Source organism: Xyrauchen texanus, chromosome 47 (genome assembly GCF_025860055.1).
Source record: "Xyrauchen texanus isolate HMW12.3.18 chromosome 47, RBS_HiC_50CHRs, whole genome shotgun sequence".
NCBI lineage: Eukaryota > Metazoa > Chordata > Actinopteri > Cypriniformes > Catostomidae > Xyrauchen > Xyrauchen texanus.
The window spans coordinates 13,062,594-13,082,252 of record NC_068322.1 but is presented as its reverse complement, the minus strand read 5'-3'; the positions used below and the strand labels follow the sequence as shown (position 1 = coordinate 13,082,252).

Sequence of the window (19,659 nt, the reverse complement as noted above, 5' to 3'; positions counted from 1 at the left end):
AATTCTAGCATAATATCCTTGTAATTACCAGTTTTTAGCCCCCAAAAAGTCCTTGTAAACCACTTAAACCTGCCCACACACCCACACCCACCCACCCACACACACACCATCACTGCCTACCCCCGAGGAGACACTGTCCAGACACGACTCGACAAACATGGCTGAAGAAAAGGCAATATGGTGGCATTTATACACACCACAGAGCCAAGCTCAGAGAGCAAAGTCCAAAATCAAAGGTCACGAAGTAAACATGTAAACACATGTGTTTTACACACATTAACCCATAGGGGTCATATTCAATTTATAGGCCATTCAAATCTATTTTTAGTTCTTTATTTTATTGTCTCACGTGTTTTAAATAAAAGTCAGGTTCAACTGAACCATTAGTGCAAAATGGTGAACCATATGGTCAGGAATACTTCCAGTTTAGATCAGGTCATAAACACATATAGTTCATTATCATAATAGTGCATTGTCTGTTTGAGGCATCTATAGGCAATTATTTGTAACAGAAGTTGTGCCATATCTATAAGAAATATTTAGGTAAGTCAATATTACAGTGCAAAAATGTGTGGTGCTATCGAAGTGAAACGCAACCTGATGTAGATGAAATATTTTGTGAACAATTGTTTCTGCCATATACAATTCCGATTAAAACCAATAGTATGACAAGAAAAACCTTTCCAAAAATAGTCATTTTAGTCAGATGAATGTCAGCAAACATTAAGAATTAGCAAGTTTTCTTCTCAATTAAATTCTGACAGCAACTTTGGAACCACAGAGAACAACAGTGCCTGCCCACTTTTTCATCTGCCTTGGTTCTGGTATTCCGGAAGTATTCTCCCATTAATTTTTTCCCATAGGAATTAAACTAAATTAAATTGGTAACACTTTGTAAAAAGGTTCCATTCGTTAACATTAGTTAATGCATTATATATCATGAACAATTAACAATACATCTTTTACAGAATTTATTAATCTTTGTTAATGTTAGTTAAGAAAAAATATATTGTTCAATGTTAGTTTTTGTTAGATCATAGTGTATTAACTAATGTTAACTAATACAACTTTAGATTTAAAAAATGTATTAGTATATGTTGAAATGAATATTAACTAAGATTAATAAATGCTGTAAAAGTATTGTTCATTGTTAGTTCATGTTAACTAATGTTAACAAATGGAATCTTATTGTAAAGTATTACAAATAAAATCCTTTATAAACGGGTTCTAAGTCATGAACCAAACCAACCAGCATTACAATATTTGATTTGAAGTACAAAAATATTTGAAAATTGGACAAAGAGACACTAAGAGTGTTCTTAACGTCTTTAATGAGGAAATTATCTACAATCCCATGAAGCATTGCCAAAAAATAAAACTACTGATTTTGAGTTGTTGATAATAAAGTCTAGAAACAATATTTATTATATTTTAAAATATTCAGCTATTTGCAAATATATCAGTAGGTTGAGATTGTAGGGAGACCTACTTGATTGTGTCCTTTGCAGCGCATCATGGGAGTGGAAGGTCACTGCAGAGCTCTTTTGATGAGCTTTATTGGCAGCGATTCTCTGATTGGTGGATGTTCTCTGCAGTATCATGTGTAGTGTAGTTCTTCAACAGGAATTCCACTATTAAACATGATTTTGAAACAATGAAGTTGAAAAAATGTTGACCAATGGTCTGCACTTATATAGTGCCTTTTTAACCTTAGCGGTATTCAAAGCACTTTCCACTGTGTCTCATTCACCCATTCACTCATTCACACACCAATGACAGCAGAGCTGCCATGCAAGGTGCTAGCTTGCCATTGGGAGCAACTTGGGGTTCAGTGTCTTGCCCAAGGACACTTCGGCATGTGGAGTCGTGTGGGCAGGGAATTGAACCACCAACCCTGCGATTAGTGACGACCTGCTCTAACACCTGAGCCACAGCCGCTCTGACACAGCCAGACCGATGGCTTCGACAGAGGAATATATCATCAATTAACAACCTCAGAGATCAGGGTAGATATCCCTTTAAGTTTTTATAAGTTATGTAAAAAACAATTTGCCAATGTAGAAAATAAATGGGATTTTTACTTCTGGAACCCAACTGTTGACACTTTGACACTGAACATTGCCTCTGACATTTACTGTATGTTGGACACACTTTTTACATCTACATTTTAATTGGCTTCTTACCTCTCCTGCCTAGAATACAATGACTCTGACAGTCCTGTTTGGACCTAAAGCGGCTCCTATTTCCTCCACAGCCACCATACTACAAAGGGACGGCATTCTCCTGAGCTTGCGTACTAGTACCAGAGCAGGACATACTCAGTTCAGTGGCCCTCAGACATGTGTTCTAGGCACAGATCAGCAGCACAGTATACTCTATAAGCAGCGTTACATAATCAGTCACAAGCTGCTTTGTCATCATTTAACTAATTGACTAGTGAGTGATTGAGCAACTTTAAATACAGCTCTGAGCTAATGGCATCCATACACCACTTCAAAGATGCCATATAGAATTTCTCTAACAATAGTTCCACTTTAGAATCAGTCAATGTTTATCTTGATCTCTCTGTCTTTTCAACTTGTACACATGCAAGCATACACACACTTGAAGACAGAACATCTGAATTTCTCTTTGATCACTGAATTAATTATAGTCTTATCTGTCTGTTCTGTTCCCTCACTGTCTCATATTAAACTGAGGATGTGACAAAAGAGACAGAAGAATCTTAGTCATATCTAATATCTAATGCTTTGGTGCCAAGTGCAGAACTGCACACTTTTTTAGGGCTACTTTCATGGACGTGGGCCCTCTGTTTCCAAGCTTCATCTTTGTGTATGAAATCAGACTAAATAGCAAATGTGAGCCATTTTTGTAGCTTCATTAACTCATTAGAAGCACTTGGAGTGGCAGTCAGTAGAGGACGATGTTGTTCTCCTGTTTTATTGCACACACACGTCTGACTAGATTTTGAGTGCACGTCTCCTCTCTCTCCGGTGTCAGTTTCTCTCTGTGCTGGCCGCTGAGTGGAAAAGACAAGCTTATAAGCAACATTACATCCAGATTGTTACATTTAACATGAAGTACAGCACATTACAGACTCATTGTAGAGCCATAATCACATGCAGTTGTTATCTTAATAAACTATTTCTGATTTTTAAAAATGATTTTGGTCCGTGTATTCAAGTTGATTTAGTCATATTATATATAAATTAATCTAAATCATACCCCATGTGGCACACTTTGTACAGTGTGGTCCAAACATTATACAGGTTTTGAGTGGTTATGAACATTGATCTTAATTCAAGTCTGCGATGTCCATATGTAATGGAGGTAAACCAGTGTTGCTAATAAATGCTCTTCTAAAAAAGCAATTTTATTAATATCTTTCACATCAAAAGTGTATTTCAGGACCAACAAAGTTCACATACGGCTGTCATGAGGAACATCTATGTGATAATAACAATGAAATACAATTCTGATTTCCCTAAGAGATATCTACCCTGTGTGATGCATTGGCATAAAATTACACAAAGATATCTTATTTGGTCCACCAGAGCATACAGAACTTCTGTGTCTGACTATGTATCTATTTCCTACAAACATTTCCTGCTTTCCAGCCCATAGAAGAACTGAACAGTGGTCATGGATGAATGAACTCATCTACCATGATGCCAGATCTCTACAATGGGATAAGCTTCTGGCACTAATGTTCTTGGAATGGTGCAACATTCATTTTTTTCTGTTAGTCAGTGTTCAATGTTGATTTCAATATAATATTGATTATGTAAAATTAGAACACAAACCATTCCAGGCCCAAAAGTCAAAATATAAGGCTCACATTAGAGAGAAACATTGGGTCAAATCAGGAATATACCTACTTGTAACATTGCCATATGCTAATGTTGGCTCAGACTCTGAAACAGCAGGATGAACAGTCGTGGTTTCGTCCTTCATCTCTTTAGCCCACACTTTGGGGAGGGTGTACATGAGAGGAGAGACAGATTCTTCCATTTCTCTCTCATTTCTCAGGATGCTCCCATTGTCTGGATCATTGGTGTTCAACATTAGAAGCTAACCCTTTCCTGTGGTTAAGAACCTGGTTAAGAGTATTACCATGCTTTCTGCTTATTACCATTTGGCTAACATCAATTCATTTGTTTAATTTAACCCTCAAGTAAACCCATTCTTTATGTTTGGGGTCCCGGAGACCCCATGCTGACAGATATTTATGAAGCTTTAAAGGGATAGTTAAAGTTAACTCAGAAGTGAAAATTCCCAAAGAATCATGCCATCCAAGATGTGTTAATCTTCATTTGTGTTCTACTGAAGAAATAAAGTCATACACTTTGGGATGGCCTGTGGGTAAATGGTAAATGGTCTTCACTTACATAGCGCTTTTTTAACCTTAGCGGTTTTCAAAGCGCTTTACACTATGAACACATTCACACATTCTCTCACACACACACACACACACACACACATGTTGTGTTTCCATGTTTTATGGGGACTTTCCATAGACATAATGGTTTTTATACTGTACAAACTTTATATTCTATCCCCTAAACCTAACCCTACCCCTAAACCTAACCCTCACAGAAAACTTTCTGCATTTTTACATTTGCAAAAAACATAATTTAGTATGATTTATAAGCTGTTTTCCTCATTGGGACCGACAAAATGTCCCCACAAGGTCAAAAATTTCGGGTTTTACTATCCTTATGGGGACATTTGGTCCCCACAAAGTGATAAATACACGCTCACACACACACACACACACACACACACACACACACACACACACACACACACACACACACACACACACACACACACACACACACACCAATGACTGCAGAGCTGCCATGCAAGGCACTAGCCTGCCATTGGGAGAAACTTAAGGTTCAGTATCTTGCCCTAGGACACTTCGGCATGTGGAGTCGTGTGGGCTGGGAATCGAACAGCCAACCCTGCAATTAGTGGCCAACCTGCTCTACCACCTGAGCCATAGTGTGAATAAATGATTAGAGAATTTTCACTTTTGAGTTAACTATTACTTTAAAGCTTCATATATGATGAGAGATTGACTGTGTCTAGTTTCGAAGGCTGCGTGTAGGGACGAGTCCTTTGAAGGCTGCAGTATACCTAGCGTCCTCCTTTAAACAAATCTAATTTAAACGAGACGGCCTTCGTAAGACAAACTTAAATGGAACGTAAATGGAAGTGGAGCGTAGTTCTAGCGGGAAGACCAGCAGGTGCAAATTGCTGTTTCGGTGTGCTAACACTGCAACCTCCACCTCCCCACCACCACAAGTTGAGCACTGTCCCGCAGAGGGGTAGGCTCCTCGCCCCTGCCTCCTATCTCTGGCAGGACATGACGGTTCCGGGTACAACTACCTCGGACTGCCGGACGGGGCCTATGCCAAAGAGAGAGACATCACCACCTGTTTTACATCTATCAAATAAATGGCATCTCAAACTTCACTCAAGCCCGCATGTCTTCCCGATAGAACATGGTTGCTATGACAACACGCCACTCTTTAACAAGCGCAAGCGCTTTGAGTGAGAAGGGAACAAAGTCCCTTTAGAAGAGAATGTATGAGGTGCATTTTAGAGGAGATATAATAATAAATAATATAAAGAAATGCGACCTCCGTAGGACGCAGCCTTCCAAACGAGACACAGCCATTGTCATTTTTGGGTGAACTATTCCTTTAAACTACTTTTACAAAATGACAAGGTAGACACAGAATTTTTAGAAATTTGACTTATAGTAAAGCCTCTGTTTGAGGTCAGTTTGACCACAGTAAAAACACACTATAGCAAAATAAAAAAAATACAAATACAAAAATACACCTCTGGCAGGAATACACTGCTATACTGTACATCAATCACAAAATATTGTTATGTGAAAATCACTATCCATTAATCATGTTTTTTTTTCTATATAAACACGTAATGTAATGTAACATTTTTCATTGAGGGTTTTGATGCATTTTTTCAAGATTAAATTTTGCGTGTATTGAGTTCTCGTTAAATTAGGAAAAGTCATGAAGCATCAACCTGATACTTCAATTCCAAATATGTTCCTTGAGCTACCTCTCAGATTTTACTCTTTCAATAAAATCTGAAAATGCAGACACTGTTTTTTTTATGGATTCTGATATGGTTTCAGGTAATATGTATGATAATTAATTCTGAACATAGAGTTCTACACAGGGTTATTATTTTTTTCTTTTTTTTTTTGTCAGTAAAAGAGTCCACAAGAACACAACAGATGGTGGAACCCATGGGGTCTTGAGGCCACAGCAACAGGGGCCTCCAAACACATATACGGAGAGACACAAACTCACTCAAATACACACAAACAAGAACACACAAATGTGTTAATGAAGCTCTTGTATTCTGTCAATGGAAATTGTGTTTCATAATTTCCCTTCAATGGACTGCTAATGTCTAATCTGACTGAATTGGCAGTTCAGTATTTGCTCTTTGCAAGACTTGCTACAAATGTATGTACACAAACACACTCAAACTCACCACACTTCTCAACCACCTTCTTTGTCACTAGATCCTTCACTTCCTCGACCTGAACAAAGAGAAAATCTTACAATTTAGAAATAAGTATCTGTGATCCAGAAATCCTTATATCAAAGACAGGAACTGTACACATACACTGAGTCCTGGCTCCCCTTTTTCTCGCCTAATGCTCCCATGTTCCCCTACATAGAGCACACCTGATATTTATAACTTTAGACTGAACATGATTGTGAATGGATACAATTGTCCTAATAGAGTGGACGCTACAATTATCTGTGTGTAGATGCCTCATTACATCCAGGCCTCTGAGGCCAGGAATTCCAGGGGCCCCCATTGGCAGACCTTTCCTCTGCCTCTCCTCCCCTTCTCTCCCAGGGAAGTGATATATATATATATATATATATATATATATATATATATATATATATATAGCTTGTGAGGGACTACACAACAATTGCAAATGGACATTCAGCAAGTTACAGCGAGGTATAGTTGTAGAGGATGAATGGTAATTTTGATATTGAGCAAATTCAACTTCAGCATGCAATATGTTTTATATCTGTATGTATGGTGCCTAATAATGCATTGGCAATGTATACTTAAGTTAGTCTTGCCAATAAAGTTTGACATTAATGGAATCTATCCATTTGTTCCTATAATTAAAATAATCAATTGGAAATCACCAGAAGATTTTGCCCAAATTGTAATTACAACCCAATGTCCACTCATTTTATGCCATCTATCTATACACTTGTTTCAAAGATTAACACATGTAAAAATGTGTCTAATTAAAATATAATTAGCATATAATTAAAATAAATGATGACTAACCAATTACTTGCAAGTTCTTTGAAACTAAGTATAAAAGGAAATACATTTATGATGATTTTTTTTTAATTGTTGTTGTTATGTAACATATACCATAATTGAATCATGATTAATCACATAAAACTGTGCGGTTAATTAGTTCAATTGTTTTCATTGATTCACAGCTCACATTACCTAAATAGAGTTGGTCCAAGAGTGCATGTCAGAAAACCATCTCCATTCCAATCATCATCAAGAGATGCCTAATTGTGGCTAAAGGCAGCTTTAGTGCAGCTCAATTATTCTTCTGTATTAATGCAGAAATAGCTCCTCCCCTTCTCTCTATCTCTCCTTCATCCTTTTCACTTGTCTTGGTTAATTAGGGCCCTGTCCTCCTCCACGGTTCTTCCACATGAGATTGAGAGAGATATAAAGATGGCCATAATTACGCTGGCTTGACTATTTATCCATCTATCTGTCAGTAAATTCTGATGAATGACATACACATAGGAATATTTTATTCAGCTATATTGAACTTTATTCTTAATTGATGTGGAATCTTAAGAAGTATAGGTGTGTTGTACCTTCAGTCCTAGTTCTCCTTTTGGTCCAACTGGACCAGGCCGACCCTGAGCCCATTAGATCGTGGTGTACCAGGAGATCCCTTAAAACCAGAGAAACCAGGGAAACCAGTCGCCCCCTGCAGAACAATGGAGTAAATTAATACAGAACTAACATGAATGAATTTGCAAATGGGCTGTAATAGAATACAGGGGGGAAAGTAATTGTACATCTGCAGAGGTTTTTTCACACGGATTACTTTTTTCATCCTTTTATGGTGCTTTTTTGTACTTTTTGGATCTTGACAGCGTCTGTTCACAATATGCTTTCACTGTATGGAAAAGAGTGAATCTGCAAAATATTTCCTTTTGCAAAAAAGAAAGTCAAATAGGTTTGGAAGGACATGGGGGTGAATGAATGATGACAGAGGTGTTGTTTTTGAGTGAACTGTTGAAAAATGAAGGTGGTGTTCTTTTACAGTGTCACTAATAGTGGTGCTGTAATTTTGAAACAACTAGTGACAGCACAAACCTTCTCTACTTTCTGCCCAGAGAGTCCATCAAGACCATTCAGACCACAATCACTTTTTTCTCCCTAATCATTAAAACAAATAAATACATCTCACCATAATATCACAGAATAACAAGGATGATAGCAATAGTCGCCAATAGTTGTCAATTTCTGTAGTGCCTCACCTTTCGTCCCAAGATACCATTCAGTCCTGGGATGCCAGGTGTACCAGGATCTTCAGGGTCACCCGGTGTTTTATAGTCAAAATACATTTCCATCATTCATTTATTTATTTTAATTCCTTTTTATATTTAAAAACACACACTCAAAAAAATACCTGTTCTCCATCCAGTCCAGGGCTTCCTATCCATCCAGGGAAACCTATGAAGCCCTGCAGCAGAACAAGAGGTCAGAGGTTACCTGTTTGTACACACCTAAGGTGCAATGTAATGATTACAGGCAAGTGAAAGGAAGAAAGAGAACGTTAGGTCAAGTAGTCCTATTTCCTGTATCTCCAGGTAAACCAGGCTCACATGTCTCACCCTGAGCATAGAAAGTCCCCAATTCCATGAATAAAGTGTACAATCCTAAAACACATCTAAAATAAACCTGACAGGAAAGCCTACTTCAATTATTAACAAATCAAGTAAATAATATATCAGTAAGAAAGGTTAAGAGATGGTGTTCTCCTTCTCAGCTGCTTTCTTTTGCTCAGAGGAATTTGTTCTTAATTAATATTTAATTTAGACGATTCAAATTCTCACCTGATCCCCCATTCGACCCTGCAGGCCCATGTTTCCCTTATCGCCTTTCTCACCATCCAATCCATTTTCTCCATTTCGACCATGTGACAAATGCAGACAATCAGCAGAAGAAAATCCAGAATTATAATAGCAGCTCAATTATGGATTGTAAAATAGCAATTCAGTAGTGCACCTTAGGCTACCTTTATCCCGTTGACTGCTGGCTCTCCAGGATCTCCCTGAAGTAAAGATAAAAAAACATACAGCTCAATTCTAGCAGTACATTTCATACTAATAATGCAGTTTCATCAGCAATTTAGAGAGAAATATAAAAATGTGTCACAATTGTGGCCTGTGAACCAAAAGGCCCCATGACTCCTTCACCCTTCAGCCCCTGCAATTACATGAAAGAAACAAATAATAGAAATCATAATGTGTCAGAAAGAGTCTTAATTCAGTTAATGGAGATTAATCTGTACAGGAACAATATCTTTCTTACTTTATTTATATTTGTTTTACTCAGGATGATATGTAAAATACATTTTTCTCCTTTATCTCCATCAAATCCTGTAAGGCCCACACTCACCCTAACATATACAGTACCACCAAATATAGTCATACTGTATATCCACATATAGTATATTGATGTATTGTTTATATATAGGAAACAATAACTAAATCTACAATGTCTGACATGTTTTTTGAAGTGTTTTGAGTTTGTTCTGCATGTTCATTTGAAATTAATATCCTATGTGGAAAAAATGATAGTGTAATTAAAAATTTAAAATCCAGAATGATCTCACTGGCTCTCCTTTTAGCCCTTTGTATCCCCGGGGACCTCACATGGACAGAGGGCTACCTGAAAACAGAACAATATATGAACTGACAGAATCTAATAACCACCATTCAGTTATTCAGTTTATATATATATATGGTGTCCTTACCTTTTCTCCTCTGTTACCAGGGACACCTCTATCACCCTGTCAGTTAAAAAGTGTTGTTTTTTTTACTATTTTTGTGTGTGTGTGTTTTTTAAAGTTAAATAGTGAACTGAATGAGTGAAAACTGATGTGTCTGGTGGGCTGTTAGGTAGTAAATAAAAGGCCTTAAAATCAGGTTGATTTAGTGATAATAAGTAATATTTTTTACTTGAATCAAACTTTATTTATATCAAACTTTATTTAGAAGTTACCACATGAAGCATGTTTTTTAGGTTAAACATTTCAGTGTAAAAAAGTGCTTCATGTGGTAACATCTAAATTAACAGGTTTTAAAAAAGTCAAAAAAATGTTTTAGTTTATTAATGTAAACACATTTGGTTACACCACATAACTAATTAAAGGAATATTCCAGGATCAATACAAGACAAGTTAAGCTCAATCAACATTTGTGGTATAATATTGATTACCACAAAAATTTATTTGGACTCATCCCTCCTTTTCTTTAAAAAAAGCAAAAATCTGGTTTACAGTGAGGCACTTATAATGGAAGTGAACGTGGCCAATTTTTGAATGTTATAAAAAAACAAAAACAAAGTATAGCCACAAGACATAAACAATATATGTGAATGTTGCAATTTAAACAACTTTACATCTCAAATAATACACGAGTTTTAACAGAAGCATTAATGTAAGTACTTTTATAAAATTATACGCTTCACATTTCTGCCTTAGAAATCTCCAAAAATTGTAAAAAATTCACATCCATTTTGAGTACCTCACTGTAACCTCCGTTATTATATTTTATTTTTAAAAAGGAGAGACAAGTCGAAATTACTTTTTGTAGTAACCAACATTAGGCCTCAAATGCTGTATAAATAGCTGTTTAAGTTAACAATGTCAGATTACCATTTTCAACAGTGTTCTGTAAATGCCATTATTTCAGCAGTTAAGAAATGTACCTTTGCAACACAACAAATGTTTACCGTTTACATTAGCTGAATCTGTCATGTGCAGCACAACATGCAGTTAAGCAGAGTAAATCTGATATCAATCACAACTGATGCAAATTGTGACGTTGATGTCACTACTTTATGTCTAAGGGAAGAAAGTGCTGTTTGCAGCAGATTCAATCATGCAAAGACTGTCTTGAGCAGAGAAAGGGTTGAGGAGGCAGTCGACTGAAGGCACTACCTTGTCAATACAAAGAGGAGAGAGGCCCTTTGAGTACAGTAGCCCCATCAAAGCTGTCTATAAGTCTTTGAGCTACAGGAAATGACACTGGCAAAACTGGCTTGCCTATTAAAATTTTAAGCCACTCAATATGGTGAACTTGTTCGGAATTTAAACCATGATGACTTACAAATAGAGCCTCACCTTTTCTCCTTTCACACCAGCCAGCCATTATTTCGACTCGTCTCTCCTTTTCTTTAATAACATTTTTTTTTAGAGGGTTTAAATGTAGAAATGTGAAGCATATAATTTTATAAAAGCACTTGCATAAAGTTTTCCTTTGATTTGTATAATTTGAGTTGTAAAGTTGTTTAAACCATAATTTTTACAGTCTTTCAGGGTGTGTTGACATTACATCGTCAGTCCTATTCTGCAAACGAAAATTCCAATATCATCATATTTTTGCTAAAACTGTTTGGTAAACGAATAAACCCATTAAAAACACAATATTATACATTCAGACAGAAGTCGACTAATGAAGGCAAATTGTAATCAAAAAAGCTGAAGATTAAGACGATGACAAGGATATTTTTCAGGCGGGGGCAAGTTGTTAAATCTGATTTGTTTTATTCTTATTTGCATTATTATATTTATTTTATACTTTTATTTTTATACACATTTTTTATTAAAGTAGTTTTTAATTTATTGCTATGTTATGAATTGTATTGAGTTTCAGAATTACTTTTCAGTTAAAATCTGGCTGAAAAGCCAATTAAAGCTGTTTAAAGGGATAATTCACCCAAAAATGATCATTCTCTCATCATTTACTCACCCTCATGCCATCCCATATGTGTATGACTTTCTTCAGCAGAACAAAATTAATATTTTTAGAAGTATATCTCAGATCTGTAGGTCCTCACAATGCAAGTGAATGGTGATCAGACCTTTGAAGCTCCAAAAATCACATAAAGTAAACAATAAAATAATCCTTAAATCTCCAGTGTTTAAATCCATGTCTTCTGAAGCAATATGATAGGTGTGGGTAACTAAATCTACACTTTACCTTTCACTTTCAGATGTGAAGGTGAACCTAAACAGGCACCACATGTGACTTTTAGATGTAAAAGTGAAAGTGGAGATTTAGAGTAAATAAAGCACTTACATTTTTATCGGTTTCTCTTTTTGGAAATGTAAAGTTATAATCACCATTCACATGTTGTATGAACATACAGAGCTGAAATATTCTTCTAAAAAGCCTTGCCTATGTTCTGAAGAAGAAAGAAAGTCATACACATCTGGGATGGCATGATGGTGAGTAAATTATGAGAGCATTTACATTTTTGGGTGAACTATCCCTTTAATTGCAGGTTTCCAATGTGCCAAATTAACACATTATAAAACACATGAACATGTTCAATAGGTTTTATGGTAGCCAAGACATAAGTTTTGCGTTTGACTCTCAAAAATAAACCCACTCTAAGAAATATTCACTGGAGTAAAAAGTGTGACATCTATCACGTTCTATACACATACATTATATGATTTGGGGTAGGGCATGGATGCTTCACTTTGGCATTGTGACCCAAACATTGTATATATTAGATTCAGTATAATGGAGATTTTATAGCACATTCTTACCTTCAAATAATCACAGGGTGAAACATGTGGCCCAATGTCTTCTTCTCTGTCTATCTCTCCCATTTGCTCTCCCATTCCAATCTTTTCCTCTTTAACTGGCTCTCTATTTCCTCCTTTTCCTCTTGCTCCATCACCCTATCCCTTCCTCTTTTTCTCATTCCAGCTCCATTATGTCTTTCTCCATCTCCAGTCTCTCTCTCTCTCTCTCTCTCTCTCTCTCTCTCTCTCTCTCCATCTCAAAGTCTTCCCCTATTTTCTTGCTTCGTTTCTCCTCGTCTCATCACTCTGGTCTCGATCACTGTATCTTCCTCCATATCCCAGTGTCCCTCAGTTCCCCTCTCCTCTTCAATCACTTGTTTCTCTTCCCTTTCATCCTCATTTTGATGATAGACATCGGCCTCTCTCTCCCTCTCGCTTTCCCTGTACATGTCTTCCACAAGCTCATGGTCTTTGTTTTCTTGCTCTATTTTTCTACAAGAATGACAGAAATATAAAGTGTGAAGTTTTCTATCATGATACATGTTTATTTCTATTCTTAAAGTGATAGTTCACCACAAAAAAAGGTGAAATGTGAAACAAAATCTTAATGTTGTTCCAAACACAAAGGACTTGCTTTATATAATACAACACAAGAGGATATATTTTGAAGAATATTAATGCTGCTATTTTTTTTCTTCCATAATGAAAGAGGCTCGTATCTGGGTTCTCCTGTTGTGTTCCACAGAAGAAAGTTTTACAGGTTTGGAACAAACATAAGAGTGAGTAAATAGTGAAATGTAATTTTTGGGTGAACTATACCGAATGTACAGTACTGAGCAAAGGTTTTAGGTACTTGTGAAAAATTATGCATAGTGAGGATGTCTTCAAAAATAATGACATAAATAGTTTTCATTTATCAATTAACATCATACAAAGTCCAGTAAACATAAACAAGCTAAATCAATATTTAACGTGACCACCTTTGCCTTTACAACAGCGCCAATTCTTTCATAGGTACACCTGGACACAGTTTTTCTTGGCAGATAGGATGTTCCAAGCATCTTGGAGAATTCACCACAGTTCTTCTATCTATTTAGGCTCTCTCAACTGCTTCTGTCTCTTCATGTAATCTCAGACTGACACGATGTTCAGTGGGGGGATTTGTGGGGGCCATGACATCTGTTGCAGAGCTCCCTGTTCTTCTTTTCTGTTCTATGATATTTGCAAAAGGAATATTTGGGAGTCTAAAATGTATTTTTCCTATTGGTACACTTTAGCTGAAGATATAAATAACCATCTTAAAGCAAATGCTTTTGTGAAACATCTTATGTGCCTAAAACGTTTGCACAGTATTGCATATCCAACTCTTACAAACATTTAGCACCTGATGTTGACTGCAACAAACAAGATAAAATAGCATAATTTTGACTTTTTTGACAGAATTTTCCACATTATATTGTCATTTTATTTGCAATATGAGATTATTCAAACTTTACTGCTATTTGTACCATATTTATTGCTAAATAGGGTAATCTAGTTCTTTTTTCATCACCATGTTTGAAATTATTTTGTCCTCCTGGTGTCTCAGGCATGTAGGCCTGCAGAAGACAGATGTGATTTCTGCTTCATTTATAAGTTTTCAAACAAATTAAATTACATGAATATTTTATTCTTTCAGAACAGCAGGAGGACTGTGATGAATGAGATGTTTGACCACGTGATCAGGCAAGTGCTCGCTCCTCTTCACTTTAGATCTTGCCTCTGCCAGGCCATTAATGCGCAACAAGTTACCTGGTTTATACCCAAACAAACAAACATGTATTGTGTACATTATAAATAACTTTTAGTTTATGTCATAGTCATGAACATGATTTTTTACTTATTATTTCTAGCCAGAAGTAGGCAGAATTAGGGGAAGGACAATCTAGTTCTACAGAGCATTTGATTGGACAAAATGAGTGAGAGCAGTATGAGACATCAATATTTTTGGTCTTTATTCCCGTAAGACAGAAACTGTAAATTTTAAATGTGCATATCAGTGTGCAGTGAATTTTGTCAGCATTTAGGAATACACTAGCATAAAGTTGACCTCACAGCTAATTGACATGGAATTAAAATGTTTAGTTTTCATGGCATGGGATCTTTAAGAACCATTACACTGATGTTTTCAGGATATTTTACCAGAAATACTCTGCCAACCTCTAAATGGAAGATCACAATGCCCCAACAAGCATCACCTAACAGTAAATACCAAAGGTTGTTAGGTTTTGTTGGATCAGTGAATCAACACTGCTGGTGTTTGTTGGAGCAGAGTAAAATTGACATTATGTTAAATCCAACAGCCAACATTAGGGTTTGTTCACACTCAATGCATTTTTATGTCAGTCTGCACTGTTTTAAAATCATTTTTCTATGTAAACATGCGATACACATCTTGATGTTTTTCAGCATCTTATGCAGGAGCACCATATGTTGTAGATGCTGTGGCGTCTTTTTAACATGACCCCCCCCAGAAACGGGTTAAGACTGGCTTAGGAAGGATGAACACATTTACTGACAAGACATGCACAAGCAGATTACATATGAAACAAAATGCCATTGAATTTCACCAGTGAAAACAGGTAGCACATAATGTTCTTGCAAATAGAAAAAGTTTAACAACAGATAAAATACAATCTTTTTCAGTCTTATCAATAAATAAGGCACTAATGAAGAAATCTACATATTATGAGCTGTCAGGGCAAGTGAGTCTTAGCACTGTTTAAAATGAGACTTTAATTTATAATAAACTAAGAAAACATTCAGGAGTGTTTTCACTTTTATGAGTTATACATTATATATATATATATATATATATATATATATATATATATATATATATATATATATATATATATATATATATATATATTATATATATATACATGCACAGGGTTGGGGAGTAATGGAATACATGTAACGGGATTACGTATTTAAAATACAAAATATAAGTAACTATTCCACTGGTTACATTTAAAAAGTATTTTGTTAACTGAAGAGATTACTTTGTATTTTATTGCCATTTGTTTCATTTAATATTTAGTCCTTTCAGATGGAAAAATGTATTTATATAAATGATGCGATCCAAAGTGCACTTGAACTGGGGTGAAACACTTTCTTATGATGTGTCATGATTCATACGAGCAGACAGAGAAGTACGTTTGAAGTAAGTTTAGAAATAAACCTTGTGTAAATTTTCAGCTTTATGCTAAGCTAAAATGCTATTTCTAGCCATTTTACAAGCACATGTTACCAGATAGGATCATATTTATTATCAAGAATGAATTTTTTCTAGTAAGACCTTGATATTAGGGCAAAAATCGTATTCTTGATGAATTTTTTTTTTTTTATTGTTTTCCTGTAAAATATCTAAAAATCCTTTAAACAAGATCAGTTTGATTTATCTTTTTTTTAGAAAAAACACTGCATAAGATATTTAGGTTTTTCACTGAATGTATTTTTAACATGTGTATTTTGTCTAACTGTACTGGCAGAGTTTTTATATTCAAAACAAGCGAAAAAATCTACCAGTGCTGAAGAAGTAATCCAAAGTATTTAGAATATGTTACTGACCTTGAGTAATCTAAAGGAATATGTTACAAATGACATTTTACAGCATGTATTCTGTAATCTGTAGTGGAATTCAATTCAAAAGTAACCCTCCCAACCCTCCCAACCCTGCATATACATATATGTAACTATATAAATATATAAATATATATATATATATATATATATATATATATATATATATATATATATATTTATATAGTTACATATATGATTTACGGTTTCGATTTTGCATAAAACAGAACTTTACAAGGACAGTTTTTATGTTTAAACTGGACTGGTCTCTCCTCATAGATTGTGATGGCACTGCAGATTACTGAACAATAGTTGTGATGGAGGCAGCATGGGTGAATGACGACATCATCATTGTGCGACAGGAAAGGAGGTTCTCCCAAAGTAATGCTGGCCAGTCAGATCCTCCCCCTCTTTTACCCTTCACAGTTTCTACACACTTGAATCTCTCTCTTCACAGAGTTTAGAGGAGTTCCTGTGTTAAGAAAATGAATATATTACTTAAATTAGCTGTAGCTTATCTATGACTATCAAGCATGTTTAATGTTTCATTCTGCATTCCATGTGCACAAACCACCTACTGAAAATCAAGTGCAGTGCATGCTGAGATGCCAGTATGTTACTTTTGTTTTTGACATTTCTCTTGTTATTGAGTGCTTTGACATTTCATTAGCTTTTCATTGTTTTTACAGGTGAAATTCACTGATGAACAAGTAAATAGGACGTTTTTTATTCCCTAATGATTCTTATTATTTTGTCATGCAAGAAACATCAAAAATGGGGACTGTATAAAATGCATGCTTGTTCAATCACTCAGAGGCCCAATTAACAAATACATCCAATGCCATTAGCTAAAATGCCCAACAAACATGATACGAAATATTCTCAAAGCTGACGTTAATTCATACTTTATACAAGAGCCACATGCAAAATGGCATGGTCACACTTAAAGCAAACAGGCAAATTCCATGTTCTTACCTCCTCTTCAGTTTGTGTGGTATTTAGTACTGACAATAGTGTGGTTTCAGTCTGCTTCTATAAACATACAAATAAGAAGTTAATGTGCATCATATGAATAATTAACCTGCTAAATTATATCATGTAGAACCAGTACCTGTTCTGTGACTCTCGATGAAAGTAGGGGACCCGCTGTAGTTGTGTAAGTAGTCTAAAACACATTTAGATTGAAAAAAGTAATCGCTAGTTACTCTAAGAAATAGATCTGACTTCTGTGGTGTGCATTTAACAACCTAGCTAATGCTGATGCTCTAAATGAATTATGAATCAGAGGGTTATTAAAGGTTGCCTAGCAATAAATAATAAACAATCCAGGGGATTTTTTTTTGTCAGGGTTTATTATATGAAGGATTCAGGTTTGTATTATATGAAATTATCTTTATTATAGATATACAGTACAATATCATTATATTAACTATAGGAATTTCCATTACTTTTCCTGGCCTGGAAATAACAACTGATCTCCCGGATTTCTAGGTTTTCCATGACTGTGGAAAGGCTATTAAAAATAAATAATGAAATATATTCCAACCTGTATAACCTTTACTGGAGACTGTGTCGGAGAAGGGGACATTTCTGTCTCTCCCTGTGTGAATTTTGGAATTTTTTTTAACAACACAGAACGCCTGAATCCAATACAATTTAATGGTTTATAAAACAGAAACAGGTTTAGCAGAAAATACTCTTACTTCATGTTCTTGCATGTATAAAGCTGTTGTTGAAGAGTATTTTAGCTAAGGACAAAAAAAAATTGAATAGAAAATTGTAACATTGTAAATATAATGTATTATTATACAACACTGTGACAACAGAAGCAGTGTTATAATTGCACACATCCAATTATTAGAAATTGACTTGACTTAATGACTTGAATTGACTTGACTTATCTTGATTATGACTAAGTACAGCTTTTTGTTGTGTTGTAGAATTGTAAAGTGATTATGAGCAGTCAAACTCCTTGTGGCCTTCTGATATTTAAGAACGCTCTGAGAATAACCGAGAGCTGTTTTGCTAATGCTCACCTTCTCTCTGCTCTCCTCTCGAGTCAGAAAGGGCTCTTCTGTAGGCAGCTTGTCCTGACATGACACAAACAAGGCATTTTACATTTATTATAAAAAGTTCAAGAGAAACTGAAGAGTTTAAAGTTCTTGTGATTATAGTTGTAAACTATAGAGAGAGATTTGAGGCAAACTCTGGTGGATTTTAGCGTGGGTTGGTATGTCAGGTCCCAGTCAGCTAATTATGCATATGAGAGTACTTCAGATATATTATAAACAAAGTCTAGTGTACTGTACTGATGCTGAGCAGACACGTGACATGACCAAGGTACACAGAAGAATATGAAATGTTTGTGGCATCTTTTGAATTTTGAGAATTTGTCTGTCTTCATTAAGGGCTCTTAAATTAGATTCTAGATCATATCAAGGCCCCATCAGTACCTCATATTCATAGCTGTATTCTTCATCATTATATGATGTTTCCTCAACATCATCTTCTATGTTGTCTTGGTCTTCCTGTAATTTACAGTAATAAGAGAAATTTCTGTATTTAAAAAATGGGAAACGATAGAGCATAAATACAAAATGCAAAAACATTTGTTTTGACAATAATGTTCAAAAGTGGTTAACAAACACGCAGTCTGCGCAACTGTCAGTGAGAATAGAATAGAAATTAACAACAGTACTGTAATCATGCATTCTGATGAAGTAGTTAAGTGGGTTTATCACATGAATGGCATTAGTAATGACTGTAATTAATGAAGTTAGGAAAAGTTTAGTTAAATTAATTATGCATATGATGAGCAAAAAAAGGACCACTAGAGGCACAGAAACATAGATGTATATAAAGTTTGATTTAAATGTATTTTAAAATAATTTATGTATGTTTATAATTTATTTAGGGTTTATGGATTTGCTTCCCAATTGGGAATGCCCAATTCCCAATGTGCTCTAAGTCCTCGTGGTGGCATATTGACTTGCCTCAATTCAGGTGGCGGAGGACGAATCTCAGTTGCCTCCGCACCTGAAAACGTCAATCCATGCATCTTATCACGTGGCTTGTTGAGCGCATTACCACGGAGACATAGTGCGTGTGGAGTCTTCACGCTATTCTCCACGGCATCCACGCACAACTCA

General features: G+C 35.5%; 1 protein-coding gene across 1 annotated transcript in view; it reads right to left on the bottom strand.

Annotated features, from left to right (window-relative positions):
* Positions 1-2,996: 2,996 nt before the first annotated feature.
* LOC127638858 (collagen alpha-1(VII) chain-like) overlaps positions 2,997-19,659 on the bottom strand; it is a 66,214-nt gene continuing 49,551 nt past the window's right edge. The window contains 19 exon segments of the mRNA XM_052120592.1: positions 2,997-3,019; positions 3,879-3,968; positions 6,538-6,586; positions 6,673-6,719; positions 6,841-6,870; positions 6,873-6,914; positions 7,934-7,978; positions 7,981-8,044; positions 8,753-8,806; positions 9,362-9,397; positions 9,502-9,552; positions 13,192-13,378; positions 14,258-14,280; positions 17,486-17,542; positions 17,622-17,675; positions 18,057-18,110; positions 18,214-18,258; positions 18,547-18,600; positions 18,964-19,038. Coding sequence (XP_051976552.1) covers positions 2,997-3,019; positions 3,879-3,968; positions 6,538-6,586; positions 6,673-6,719; positions 6,841-6,870; positions 6,873-6,914; positions 7,934-7,978; positions 7,981-8,044; positions 8,753-8,806; positions 9,362-9,397; positions 9,502-9,552; positions 13,192-13,378; positions 14,258-14,280; positions 17,486-17,542; positions 17,622-17,675; positions 18,057-18,110; positions 18,214-18,258; positions 18,547-18,600; positions 18,964-19,038 — 1,080 coding nt within the window.